At 33.4% G+C, this 13,637-nt stretch overlaps 3 protein-coding genes across 3 annotated transcripts in view; 1 reads left to right on the top strand and 2 right to left on the bottom strand.

Moving 5' to 3' along the window:
• Nucleotides 1–13,637, bottom strand: part of tow (target of wingless repressor) — a 552,940-nt gene that overhangs the window by 288,003 nt on the left and 251,300 nt on the right. The gene's annotated exons all lie outside the window — the stretch shown is intronic.
• LOC140433589 (testis-specific serine/threonine-protein kinase 6-like) lies at nt 5,168–6,535 on the top strand. Its single transcript, XM_072521572.1, has one exon. The coding sequence runs from the start codon at nt 5,256–5,258 to the stop codon at nt 6,345–6,347; it is 1,092 nt and encodes a 363-aa protein (XP_072377673.1). The 5' UTR covers nt 5,168–5,255; the 3' UTR covers nt 6,348–6,535.
• LOC140433999 (protein FAM200C-like) lies at nt 12,630–13,178 on the bottom strand. The gene has a single exon (XM_072521968.1). The coding sequence runs from the start codon at nt 13,176–13,178 to the stop codon at nt 12,630–12,632; it is 549 nt and encodes a 182-aa protein (XP_072378069.1).

Raw genomic sequence — 13,637 nt, 5'->3', positions numbered from 1 at the left:
ATAGAAGATATCATACCTCAGTACTATACATAAAAAGGGTGATAAAAATAATTGTGAAAATTACCGAGGAATAGCTGTAACCGGATCTATGAGTCGAATATATGGAAAGGGTTTAAAGAACCGAATTGAGAGAAAATACTTAGATTATGAAGCAGAAGAACAAGCAGGATTCCGTACGAGTCGATTCACTATTGACCACATTTTCTCCTTAACTCAGATAATAGAAAAAAAGATGGCACTGAATCAAGAGATTCATATGTTGTTCGTCGACCTACGGAAAGCCTACGACAGCGTTTCACTGAAGAAGCTGTGGCAATCAATGGAAAGCACTAATATTAATATAGAATTAATAAAAGCCGTCAAAGTGCTATACAACCAATTAATAACCAAAATAAAAGCAGGTACACAAATAACAACAGGATTTATAACATCAAAAGGATTAAAGCAAGGATGTTGTCTGTCCCCGACTTTATTAAAAATATACCTCGACAGTGCTTTAAAAAAATGGACACAAAAATGCAGGACAATGGGGATACCGCTCACCAACAAGATGGTATATACTTTCAACTTTGCACACGATCAAGTAATAATGGCTCAACATTATGACGATTTGATGACGAGTTCATTATGATGAATTATATGGCACGAAAATTAATAGAAGAGTTATATGGGGTCTAGAAGTAAATAAAAAGAAAGCAGAATACCTGTGGATTGAAGTAGAACAAAAAGATCTCAGATTAGACGATAACACCACGATAAAGTACTACTGTGACTACAAATATCTAGGTATCACTATTTCACAAGATGGAACATTAGACAAAGCCATAAGAGAAGAGAAATACGTCAGGGAGAAAAGCCATCCCAATGTTAAATAGCATTTTATGAAACCAATCCATCAGCAAAGAAAATAAAAAGAGGATATATGAGACTATAGTAAAAAGTATCACTGTATACAGCTGTGAGGTATGTTCACTAAAAGAAAGAACACTGGCAACACTGAAAGCGGCGAAAATGGATTTTTGGAGAAGAACCGCAGGAAGATCTAGAAGAGAAAGGATTACCAACAAACACATTAGAGAAATAATGGGAATCAAGCGAACAATCACAGATGACCTAACAACAAAACAACTTATCTGGTTCGGGCACATACAAAGAATGGATGAACAATGAATACCAAAAGAAATACTAAAATGGCAACCAGAAGGAAAGAGAAAACGAGGTAGACCGAGAAAAAGTGGGAGCGAAGGAATAAATAAAGAACTGAGAGAGGGGCATAGAAGAAGACCTATGGAACTACTGGACTAAGTGGCGATTGGAAGTCGGAAAACGGCGGAAAACGTTATAAACCGACAAGTAGTCGTAGTATTTTGCACATATTTATATTCCTGAGGAATTTATTTTGGAGACTACTATTCAAATTTCTCAATTACTATACTGCGTACACTATTTAATAATTGTTCTTAGTAAATAGAAATCTATAACTAAAGGATTTTCTTACCCTCTATTGGAAAACTGCAGAGCTCCCGTTATCTTACAGAAAACATTTAAGTTTCGCTTACGCAACAGCAGTTTGATCATATCAAAGCAATCCAGTATTACATTAATGTATTTTCTGCTCAACAAATTAAATTATATACCCATTATATACCTACTTATCCAAATTAAATTTTTAGTTTCCAAATCCCTCAATCTCTCTTCCTTTTACTGATGTGAGTCTAGTCTAAACAAAACAGAGATATCACACAATTCAAATAAAGCAAAAATTCTACGGACTATACCGACACATACGAAGATAGAACTGGAGCAGAAATTTATTAAAAAGAACTATCAAAAAGCTACCAATTACCATCGAACACCACGTTCTTTTCCGCTGAATTGTTCGCTATCTCAAAACCGCTGTCGGTAATAATTATGACATTATGCACGGCTTACTAAAATAAAGACACTAAATCACAATTATCTCCAAAAGTATTAACTTTAGATATAGAAAACCGACATACTATGTGACTATTAAGACAATTTTAAAAGTTTTTTAACTAAAATTATAAAATACAGGGTGTTTTATTTAAAATTATTCCATTAATTTAGATTAAAGTTTAAAGAAATGGCATATCATTTGTAATCACCCTATAATTATAAATTTAATTTAGATATAAACGGACGTTACCTACTCTTTGTGTGCAAAAGTTTTTACGACGTTCTGATTACAAATGGATGAGATACTAACTTTGAAATGTTTGCCTCTATCTGTCAAAATTTTTGAAAAAAGATGAATAACTCAAAAAATATAAAGTTTTTACCTATGGTACCTTACACAAATTTTGTCCTAAAAATGCAATAAAATACAGGGTTTATTTAAAATAACAGTTCCAAAGTTCCTGTTCACTCCCGGTATAACCGGAAGTTGCATATCTGTCAAAATACTTCCTTAAATATTTCCATAAACCAATTTTCATAAATATCGTGTAATTTCCGATGAATATATAGTGTAAGCTCGGCGTGAAACACTTTGTATACACCCCAATAAAAAAAATATCTTTAATTATGTATTTAATTACCAGAACAACCAGCCGTCGCACTATATCTTGAAGCACACCTGTCAAGGCCTACAAATTTGAGCGTTCTACGAGTACTATAATATGTTTTAACCCAACTATGCTTTCATTATGAAACTCACAATTTAATTAATTCATTAGTTCTTTATTAATTATTGTTTATACTATTTTTCTAACATAATATTTGTTATTGTTTAAGATCTATATAATAATAAACACATTATAAGGACACAAATCATTTACAATTTATGTTGAATTTGAAATTTTTGGGTTAGTCAATATATTTTTATTTAAAATTATTTAAAGTTCAAGCCTTGAAGCCAATCTCTTGCCTTGGGAGTGAGTTGGTGGATTTTTGGAGTGGGAATGGGGCTGGAATTTTGTAGCTGATCACTCTAAGACGATGTGGTTGATTGTTTGTTTAGAACCGCTGCATTTATCACAGGCTGGACTGTCATTAATACCCCATTGGCTCAGTGATTTGGTACAAACTTCATGACCAACTTAAATGCTGTTTAGGTCGCACTATTCAAGACGAGGAGGAGAAAAGCCGTCTGGTTTAATTGAGGGGTTCTCTATCAGGTTAATTTCTGATGTTCGGACACCATTCGGCCACCCAGTGCTAATCAGTAGTAAATCAGCCAAGTTTGTAGCAGTTCTAGTAGGTGCATGTCTGGATCTTGGTGTTAACTGTGTTTGGTCTAGTTCAGTAAAATCTGTATTTATCGAAAGTGCTAAGTGTTGTTGGCATTTTTGAACTAGAGTTTTAAGTGCAGCTAGTCGTCTTGGTTTGGACTTTAAAGTTCCTATTGCGTGCCTTATCCTTTGTTTTAACTGGCTATCTATAACTTTTATGTGATAGATACGGGGACAATATTCTTCAAGGACAGCGCGCTCGTTTCATCACCCTCATGATGTATTTGCTAGCTTATGAATAATATTATTTCGGGTTTTTATTTTAGCTGCAGAGTTTCCAAGTGCTGCTTGAATGTTAGGGTACAATTTTGGATTTGGACTGTAATAGTTCCTTCGCATTCTATATTTAGTTTGCAGTCTGCCTTGGGCTTATTAAGGTGAAAAGCCGTAACTTCAGTCTTTTATGGGTTTAGTTGTAATCCCCATTTCTTCAAGTATGTATTAACAGTATATCTTTGTATATCTTCTTCTTGGGCTCCCAGGGTTATGTTATCGGCATAAGTAAATTTGCGTGAGATGGTAGTCGGTACATCTAATGTATAGATATTAAACAACGGAAGGCAGAACTGACCATTTTGGTTTTGCAGGTTTCTGAAGTTATTAGTTTTCCCATTGACGTCTAATTGGAACAAGCTATCATTTAACTTTTGGTTTATCAGATTATTGAATTAACGGCATGGTACCATCTTCTTCTTCTTCTTCTAATGGCGCTACAACCCTTTGTGAGTCTTGGCCTGCTTAACAATGTTCTTCCATTCTGCCCTGTCGGATACTTTCCTTCGCCACTGCCTGATGTTCATGGTTTTAAGATCCCTCTCTAGCATGGTACCATCTAGTATATTTTAAACAAAAGAACTTTCTTACACACTGTGGCGTTAGAGCAGGTCCGATTTATGAAAACTATTACTGTTTTAAGTTTGTTTTTAATTCTTACTATATAAAAGTTATCAGTCAATCCAGCTTATTCTTGAGTTATATCTGGCTTTGCAAAATGAAATAGTCTCGTCTGGATTATCATCTAAAATATATTTTAGCAGATGCATAAAAGAGTGATTGGTCTATAGCTCTCAGGTAGTTCATGGTCTTACAATGGTTTTCATATTGTGATTATTTTGCTTTGTTTGATGGATTTTGGAAACATTTGCTTAGTCATTATTTTATTGTAAAATTCAAGAAGTAGTTTACGAATATTCGGACCTGTGTTTTATGAATTTATGATAAATATTGTCAACTCTTTTAATGTCGTGGCTTCTTGACAATTAAGAAATTTTAGAGCTCTTGCTAGTAGGTTTATTCACTAGTAGGTTTTGGGAGACTGACTCCCTGGCTTGAAATGTGTAATATCACTTCCTAGTTGGGATTGAAATTCCATCTTGCCGTTCGGAAATTCCATCTTGGCAGCAGCATTAAGTTTATAATGGGGATGGTAATGCCCATAGTTGTAATGATGTTGAGATTTAGGATTTAGTTATTGAGAAATTCCGTTATTGCCCGTTAGAGTCCGTTTCGCTGAAAGATATGTGAAGAAATGTGAGATTGGGATTGTAGCCCCTTTGCTCTCTTGCAGAATGAACAGTGGAGTGAACGGTAAAGCCCAATTTGCCATTTTTTCTCCTTGTTTATTGCATTGATTACATCTTGTTGGTAGCGAGCACGTTTGGAGCTAATTTGGTGGACAATCCAGTAGAAGTAAGAATATATAGTTGTATTAGTGTGTCCCCAATATTTACAGTAAATTTATTGGAAAGTATTAAACCAAAAAAGTTTATTTTAGTACTAAATATTAAAAACTTATATTCAAAGTGGGAAAATTAATTTTTATTATTAATGTGTATAAATAACAAAAAAAAAACAAAAATAAGTAAAATTCAAAAAAGAAGAAAGAAATATATTGTAAATATAACCTGTACAAAAATGTCAAAAAGCTAATCGATTTGACATTGCAGTTCAGTGTCATGATCTAAATTTTAGTAAAAATCCTACAAAAATGATTTTGTATAGATTATGGCCCCTGGTCTCGTACTCAGAGAGTCTGAAGAACTTACACTCTCTACCCGCGGCTACCGCCTTTTGCAAAAATTGGGCGAGGGATCGTATGCTCAAGTTTTTTTAGCCGAATTTATAACTACATCAAACAAAAGTAGCGATAACTCATCAGAAAAGCCCAGCAGAGTTTTGGCTTGTAAAATCGTTGATGTAAGTAAAGCACCCCCTGATTTTGTCAAAAAGTTCTTACCTAGGGAACTGGATATCCTCGTTCGAATATCACATCCTCACATTATACATATACATAGTATCTTTCAAAGAAAAACAAAGTATTTTATATTTATGCGACACGCGGAAAATGGCGATCTTTTGGAATATGTTTTAAAAAAAGGGCCAATACCAGAAGTACAGTCTCGAGTTTGGTTTCGACAACTTACTCTAGCAGTTCAATATTTACATGATATGGACATAGCTCATCGAGATCTTAAATGTGAGAATTGTCTTATAACTAACAATTACAATTTAAAATTAGCAGATTTTGGATTTGCTAGGTTTGTCACTGATGCACACGGTAGGAGACTAACTAGCACAACTTATTGTGGTTCCCTTTCATACGCTGCTCCAGAAGTCCTAAAAGGTATGCCGTATTATCCAAAAAATGCCGACGTATGGTCGATGGGCATAATACTTTACATAATGATCAACAAAGCTATGCCTTTTGATGATGCAAACGTTAAACGACTCAACGAGCAACAATTAAATCGCAGGTGGAAATTTCGACAAAAAGTAGTGGATCAATTGTCAGAGCAGGTAAAAAGTTTAGTCGTAAATCTCCTTGAACCTGATATAACTAAAAGACTGCGCCTTAGTGATATTTTGGCCTCTGACTGGCTTGGAATGGATCCCAGATTAAAAGTGTTAACACAGTTAGAAGAAGCTGCTTTAGTCCAAGCCCAAATTGATAGGAAGAAATATATTGATCAATTAAATAAGAAAGCTGGACGTGACAAAAAATCTTCCCAAATTGAAGAAATGAAGATACTTAAGAGTACTGATGGTGAATTTACAAAGCAAGATGATCCGAGCACTGCGGCTTTACCTTCGACATAACAAGCATCGAAATGTTAGTAAAGTAAAAAACGTGAATGTATTTTGTACCAAGTCCATTACAGTTGCATTGATATAAAGATACAGTTTTATTATTCTTGTAGGTATATGCAGTATATATTCATACTTCTTTGTGTTCTCTTTCAGCATTTTCCCATTCTCAGTTTGCAGTTTTAGCTCTGCACAGCTTTCTGTCCTCCCAGTCACTTGCTATGAGATCTCTCTCTACGATCGTATTCCCTATATACGACTTTCTTCTCACAGCTGGTCTTCCTATTCATGTTTTTCCTGGTGGTTCCTATTTCATTATTCTTTTCGGTTACTTATGGTCTGGCATTCTTTGAACATGACCGTACCATTGTAGTACTCTGTTTTCAATATTGAGCATTTTACTTCCATCGGTTTTAATGTTTCCTCTTCAAGCTCAAGGTTCAATTTTCTTATCATAAGTATATTTTCGATGACCTCTTTTATTGTGCAAATTTACTAAATCGTCTGCGAAAAGTAGTAAGTGAATATATTTCCTTGTATTAGTAAGACCATCATTCCATATTTTCTAAGTATCTCTTTAAAGCTTTTTCACCCTCTCTCTCTCTGTATATATATATATATATATATATATATATATATATATATATATATATATATATATACAACAATTACCCAATATAACAGCATATCCAATTACAGCTTATTCTCGAAACTTAAAGACCAGACACTGCTTCTACATTAGAGTCATCTCATTTATCAACTTTCTTGTCTCTAATGTGATTGGCAGTATATAGGGAAAACATCGCTAAGGTTGAAACAAAGATTAACGCAACACAAAAGTGATTGCAAAACAGAGGAAGATTATTGTGCAGTAGCATACCATTCCAACACAACAACAGCATTTTATTGCATTTTAGTGACATTTTGGATATGCGAAGCAGGGCTGTGCTCTTCAGTATCGATGAATACTTGTTTTTCCGCATAGTTTACAAAATATTTAAATTTAACGATGTCACTTTCCTTGTATTTCTTTAAGTGCTTAGTTATTTTAGACCTGCTCATTTTGGATACTTTTTCCGCCTCTCAAAACGTCATTCTTATCGGAGATAAATTGTTTTTATGCCTAAAGCCTTTGTAAGAAAAATTCCTCTAAAGTTGGAACAGTCAAGCACGTTTTTTTTTGTGTATAGGGTATATACGACAAAAGTTTGATCGTCATTTTAAATATTTCTGCGGGTAGATTATCTGCTCCGGGTGCAGATAGTTATTGCATAAGATGTTGTTACCTGCTTTAATTTTTCTAATATTTTTTAGTTTTGCCACGATTCCGTTGACCTATTATACACAATCGTGTTATCTATGTCTCTAAACATTCTCTTCCAGTATTTGTTCTTCTCCAGTTCACTTGTTGCCTTCACTTATTCATCTCGTATTCTGAGTTTGTAAGTTTCATAGTTCAATCACTTATGGAAATTTTTTTTCTTTTAATAATCTCTTCTAAATTTTTGAATGTATTTCTCTAGATACTTGTGTTGTTTGAAATGCTCTTCTGGCGCTTTATTTACTGTTTCTTTTAGATGATAATACTTTTTGTTGGGGTCTATGTTTCGCTTTTACTTAGAAAATTCTGCAAATCTATTTTGATGCAAGACTTAAACTATAAATTATTGTAGAAGTTCTATTTTAGATCTCGTATTTGTAAGACTTTCCAATACCTATTTTGGATATTATCTCTTTGGTGTTTTCGCATATATATATATATATATATATATATATATATATATATATATATATACATATAAATTTTCCTAATGCCAATACTCAGATATCTTTTGTTGTGGCTTAGATAGTTTTTTAAACTATTATTAAATCAATAAACAGAATATATCTAGCAGTCTACAGATTTCCATTATCATTTTTATTTCCATCTTCACCGAATCTTTCTTTTATGTCTTCGTCTTCATTTCCTATATGTCCGTTATGCTCCCCAATTAATAAAACGTCTTCTTTAACCCTTGCGTTGCCAAATACATCATTTAGTGTATTAAAAAAGATCTTTCTCTTTGATGGTAGCATTGCCATTCATTGCGTATAGACCAACTATTCTTGTTGGTTGTCCAAGTATGTTCATATTGATCGCCATTTGTTGATTACTAAATTTTTTATTTTGTAGTCTTGTATAAATCTTTTCCATTTATTTTTTATAATTATATATATATATATATATATATATATATATATATATATATATATATATATATATATATAATACTTCTATATAATATATAAACATATTAATAAATAGCCGCCCCAGGCAGAGCATAGCAACGTCCTGTGTACATATGTACAGTCAACTCAGTTAAAACGTGGCACCCTAAATAGGTCAGAGGATAATGGAAAATTCGGATTTTAAAACAATCTCCGAGCACGTGAACTTTTGTTTTCAGGGATATACATTTTTTTTTATAAAAAGCAACTCTGTGTTAACCACTCCATCCTCCTACCAACTCTCATGTCAAACATATCAAATAGGAATGATAATCGAGTGACCCCTCATTTGTAAAGTAATATCCTGCATCCATCTTAATATGAGTAATAAATATTTACATGAATATGACCCAATATAACTTCTTTGGGCTTATTTCTATTGAGATGGTTCAAATCTAATGTATAAGTGCTGGAAGAGAACGAAGTATCATTTTTAAAAATAGTGTTTTTTCCTTAAAAAAAATTTCCTTTATTATTATTATTATTATTTAAAAATAAATATATAAAAATTTTCTTTATGTAATACATGAAATAACCAAAAAAAAAAGAATCATGAATGAAAAACACCGAAGGTCAGTTAGTATAGATTTCAAAAATCTCAGGTTTTAATATTCAGCGGGAAAATTATTTTTCTGGGCATTTTAAATGACAGTGGTGACAACGTACTAAAAACCCGAAATAAATACATTAACAAGAAACAATTTTTATTATTATATATATCGTCCAAAATCTATCATTAGAATTAAAGGTCAGAAAACTGGAAATATTCCTATTACGAAAGCCACATGAAAGCACTTCGTCAAGGTTTTGTGCTGTCTCCCCTTTTATTTAATTTATATGCAGAAAAGAAGCTGATTGGCTGCAAAATAAGGTGATAAGCTGCAGAGAGGTCTATAAAAACAGCTCCAGTGACCATTCTTTTTTCAAAATCATCCGCGATCGACTGTTTGAGTTATGGAATCTAGCTGTAACAGGACTTTCTAGGTCTGACTAGCTTTTTCCAGAGTATTGTTTTCGTTCACATCATGACCAATTCTTTCCAAAATTATACTTTCGAATATCTTGTAAATATGGCATAATAGCGAGATCGGGCGAAAGTTTTTTGTCTCTATTGGTGATTTCTTCGGTTTCAAGAGTGCCGCTATGTTGGCTTTCCTTTAGAGTTTCGGAAAATAACAGGTCTAAAAGTCATTGGTATGTAATAGATCCGAAACACTTTTATTGTTGTTTTGATATCGTTCAGATCAGCGGATTTGCTTTCTTTCAATGTGTCTGATAGCAGTTCACATTTCTTTTAGGGTGAAAGCTGTGACCATAAAGTTTTGCTTTTCGTCAAGTCCTCGTATTATGGTCTCTTTTATTTTCTTGCATTTGGTGTTACCATTTAGGTAGAACTTAAATGCGATTTGATTTGACGTTACATTTCAAAGGTCATGGTATAGAGCAGCTGGATTATTACTCAAGTTTGTAATAAGCTACCATGCCCGCTTGCTGTTTTTCTTCACGTAGAGATCATTCAATGGTTTGTTTTTTTTTCTTCCATCGCTCAAATATCTCATCAGTTCCTTTCTATTCTGGATGGTGTCATCAGAAAATGGCTTCTCTTTGTAGTTAACTTGGAACTCCTCGAGCAGTACTCATTACAGTGTAAAAACAGTAAAGTAGTTAATCTTGGAACGAACTAATTACTGCACCGAGAAATGTGCCTCTTTCACACAATCGTCTCTACGAAGACAAATTTCTCGTAGCTGCCTGGGCTAGCTTGAAGCTATTTGTCCAGGTCTTTAGTAAAGGAGTACTGATAGAAGAGAGGAGTCTCTCTTCACCTTTTTGAAATTGAATCTCAGAAGATACGATGCTTCTTACCTCTACCATGATTACTCTATGCTGCGTTCTTGGGATTGGTACATCCAACAGTTTGTTTAGCTGCTAAAAGATAGTCCCAAGAACAAAAATATTGTCAGTAAGATATCACTTAAAGTGATGCAAGTGATCTATGATCACAGAACTTTACATTCATAAGCTATTCAATCTCATTACAGTTAAATTCTATAGCAATAAAACATGTTAATTACTACAACCATTTTGTAAATGTAGCTTTATTTAGAACAGGCTGTTTTGCTGCTGTATTTTTAAACACTAGTATATGTATCAGATAAAACGAAAACATGCCATATATGAAAATACCGTCCCCATCCATTAGATCATTGTCACGTAACCTATATATTGCGAGGTGTGCGGTCCAATTTGACCTGGCCGTCCTGTTTACACGCATGAAACATCGCATACTATGCAAATAATGCCCCATGGATAACCAGTTAGGGGTTGTTCCGCCTAAATTAAAATGGCTTTGTCAATGTTAACTTATTCCACTTGCGTAGATTCGTTTCGGAAAATGGATGCTAGGTTAATTTTAAACAGTTTTACATTTTTGTTTTGTTTCGAATGATACTGCTCTTTTAAAGCGGAAGTGAAAACAACAAAAACATATCAAATATACTTTCAAACCATTTCTACGCAGTAAAAAAGTGTACATTAAAAGGTAAATTAAATTAAATAAATTAGGCAAGTCAAGAATAAACGTACTCGAATAAGGTTAGATTAACCCTTAACTGATTCGGCTTCTCCTCACTAAATAAATTATATTTTTTGCTTAACAAAATTTTCCTCCGATTTCTAGTTCTTCCTATTGTTTATTTGTGGTAATTCATAATAACAGTAAGACGGTGATAAAGCTTTACGATTGACAACAATGGTTTAATGGTTTAAGACATATGTTGAATATTATTTTAAAAGTAGACTCCCAGTCGACGTCTGATTGCCTGTGTAACTGTTGACGGTGTAGCAGATTTTCATCTGCAAAAACAGCGGTTCTCAACCTTTTAGCACTGGCGCCCCCTTTGAACACTGAAGATAGCTCACGCCTCCTCTCCAGTCAATAAATGGTTGGTTAAAGTTAGAACAGTGAAATTGTGAAACTGACGATGCTAACTCTTCGTTAGTAAAAGCTGGGATGCAAAATAAAAATCCAGATATATTTAAATACGTAAGTTTATTTGATGTCTCATTAAACTTAACATTGTTTATTTATTTGAGAAAAAGTATAATCAAAAAATCAAATATGCATATAAAGTTGAAAGTGTTATATGAGTGTTTTTGCACTTTCAATGAGAGGGTTGGCATTGTCTGTTCTTGACGAATTTTTCGATATTCGGTTGAAACTGTATCAGAGCACACCTCAAGTTACTTTCAAGGTACAGCCTTGAACGGTATTTTGATTTTATATACGCAATACAGAAAAACCAGATTCGCAAAGATATGTGGATCAAAACTGGACTAATAACTTCGCAGATACTAAAGCCACTTCTGGGTAAACAGAAAAGTAGGTTAATGAAAATTCTTTCAAGTCCATGTTTGCAAAATCTGCTTTTGCTTGTAAATCACATTTTAGGTTAATTGCCTGCTCTTGAAGGTTAACTAGAAGAATGTCAACTTCGATATGAAAAGGATCTCTTGTCAACTTAAATTCCCAGTTTTCCGAGATAACATCTGGAAAGTACTTTCTAATTTGATTTTTCAGTTCTTCCAAATGCCGTGATATGACGTCTTTCAAATCCAAAACTACATGTAGTGGAAGGGTTTGAATATCATCAAGGAGGTCGTTCAGTTTAGGAAAAGAGGAAAAGTTTAGCTTGGAACTGTGAAGGCGGCGTTGCCAAAGCGATATTTTTTCTATAAACCCCTTAATTGCATCATAAGTGTTTAAGAGGTTTCAAAAAAGTCAGACAAATAGGCCATGTAAAAGATATTTTTATCATCTGTAAATCTTCTGTGAAGATCTTTTTGTTTTAAAGTCATTAACAAAATTTTAAACTCTGACTTTAAATTGAAATCTTGCAAGCATATTTCTTTTGGATAACCACCGAAATTCTGTATGAAACAGGAGGGTTTCCTGATCACTATTCAGTTCTTGATATAGTGCCTGAAAGAGCCTAGTGTTTAATGCGCTGCATTTGATGTGGTTAACTATTTTAATTGCTTAAAGTTTAATGTGACGTTGAGAGGTTCAGGTAAAGTCTGACTAGCTAAAGCTTGTCTGTGAATAATGCAGTGAGAACCAATTATCCTAGTCTTCTTTTTTGCCAATTCCATAATTCCAGATCGATGTTGTTTCAAGAGATGTTGAAAACAATATTTCTTCCAGGAACCGTTTCTGTCAATAAATCGATAGTAAAACAATAACTGTGCATGCTTTGAAATATCAGTTGTTTCGTCACACTGCAAAGAAAAAAACGGTGAACCTTTTAATTTTTGCAATAGTTGATTTTTCAAATCCAGAGCCATGTCATCAATTCTACGTTTTGTTGTGTCGTTTGAGAGATAAATTTTTTCTACTTTCTTAGAACTGTCTTTACTAAGTACGGTACTATAAGCAGTAAGTAAACAAGGTTTAATTAGTGACTGACCAATAGTATGTGGTTTCTTGTCTTTAACTATCAAAAGTGCTATTTTGTATGATGCTTCCACAGCTTTCTCATTTTTAACACGAACATTTGCAGTTGAGTCAAGTTTCATACGTTTTAGGCTGTTTTTTGGCAATAAAATATTCTGGGCCTTTATCTTTCAAAGAAGAATGGTTTGTAATTAGATGCCGTTCCAAACGTCCTGGGCACATTGCATCATGACTAAGAACATCATGGCAGTTGACACACTGAGGTAAATGACTGCCGTTTTCTCCATAAAGGTATAACCATACTTGATATAATCGTCTGAATACAATTTTTTCTTTGGAAGTGACTTAGCCATTTTCAAAGCTGTTACATGTTGTTACACAACACTATTAAATAATTCACAAACAATCACTCTGTTATTAAATAACGATTACACTGATTGCTACAAACAGCACACAGACGCTGTCGACTGAGACTACATAAATATTTATTGTCCAGAATTTTTTAATAATTCAATTTCCTTTATTGTATTCTGTATATGTCCTTTTTTCTAGAATAAATTATGTGTTCTGTTCTTCTTTAG

This window comes from Diabrotica undecimpunctata, chromosome 2, assembly GCF_040954645.1.
Source record: "Diabrotica undecimpunctata isolate CICGRU chromosome 2, icDiaUnde3, whole genome shotgun sequence".
In the NCBI taxonomy this organism is placed as follows: Eukaryota; Metazoa; Arthropoda; class Insecta; order Coleoptera; family Chrysomelidae; genus Diabrotica; species Diabrotica undecimpunctata.
The sequence above is the reverse complement of the archived record's forward strand: the minus strand, read 5'-3'. Positions and strand labels throughout refer to the sequence as shown.

What these genes read in the sequence shown, in the direction of transcription:
- LOC140433999 (XM_072521968.1), bottom strand. Translation starts at nt 13,178, where the DNA reads ATGAAACTTGACTCAACTGCAAATGTTCGTGTTAAAAATGAGAAAGCT.
- LOC140433589 (XM_072521572.1), top strand. Translation starts at nt 5,256, where the DNA reads ATGGCCCCTGGTCTCGTACTCAGAGAGTCTGAAGAACTTACACTCTCT.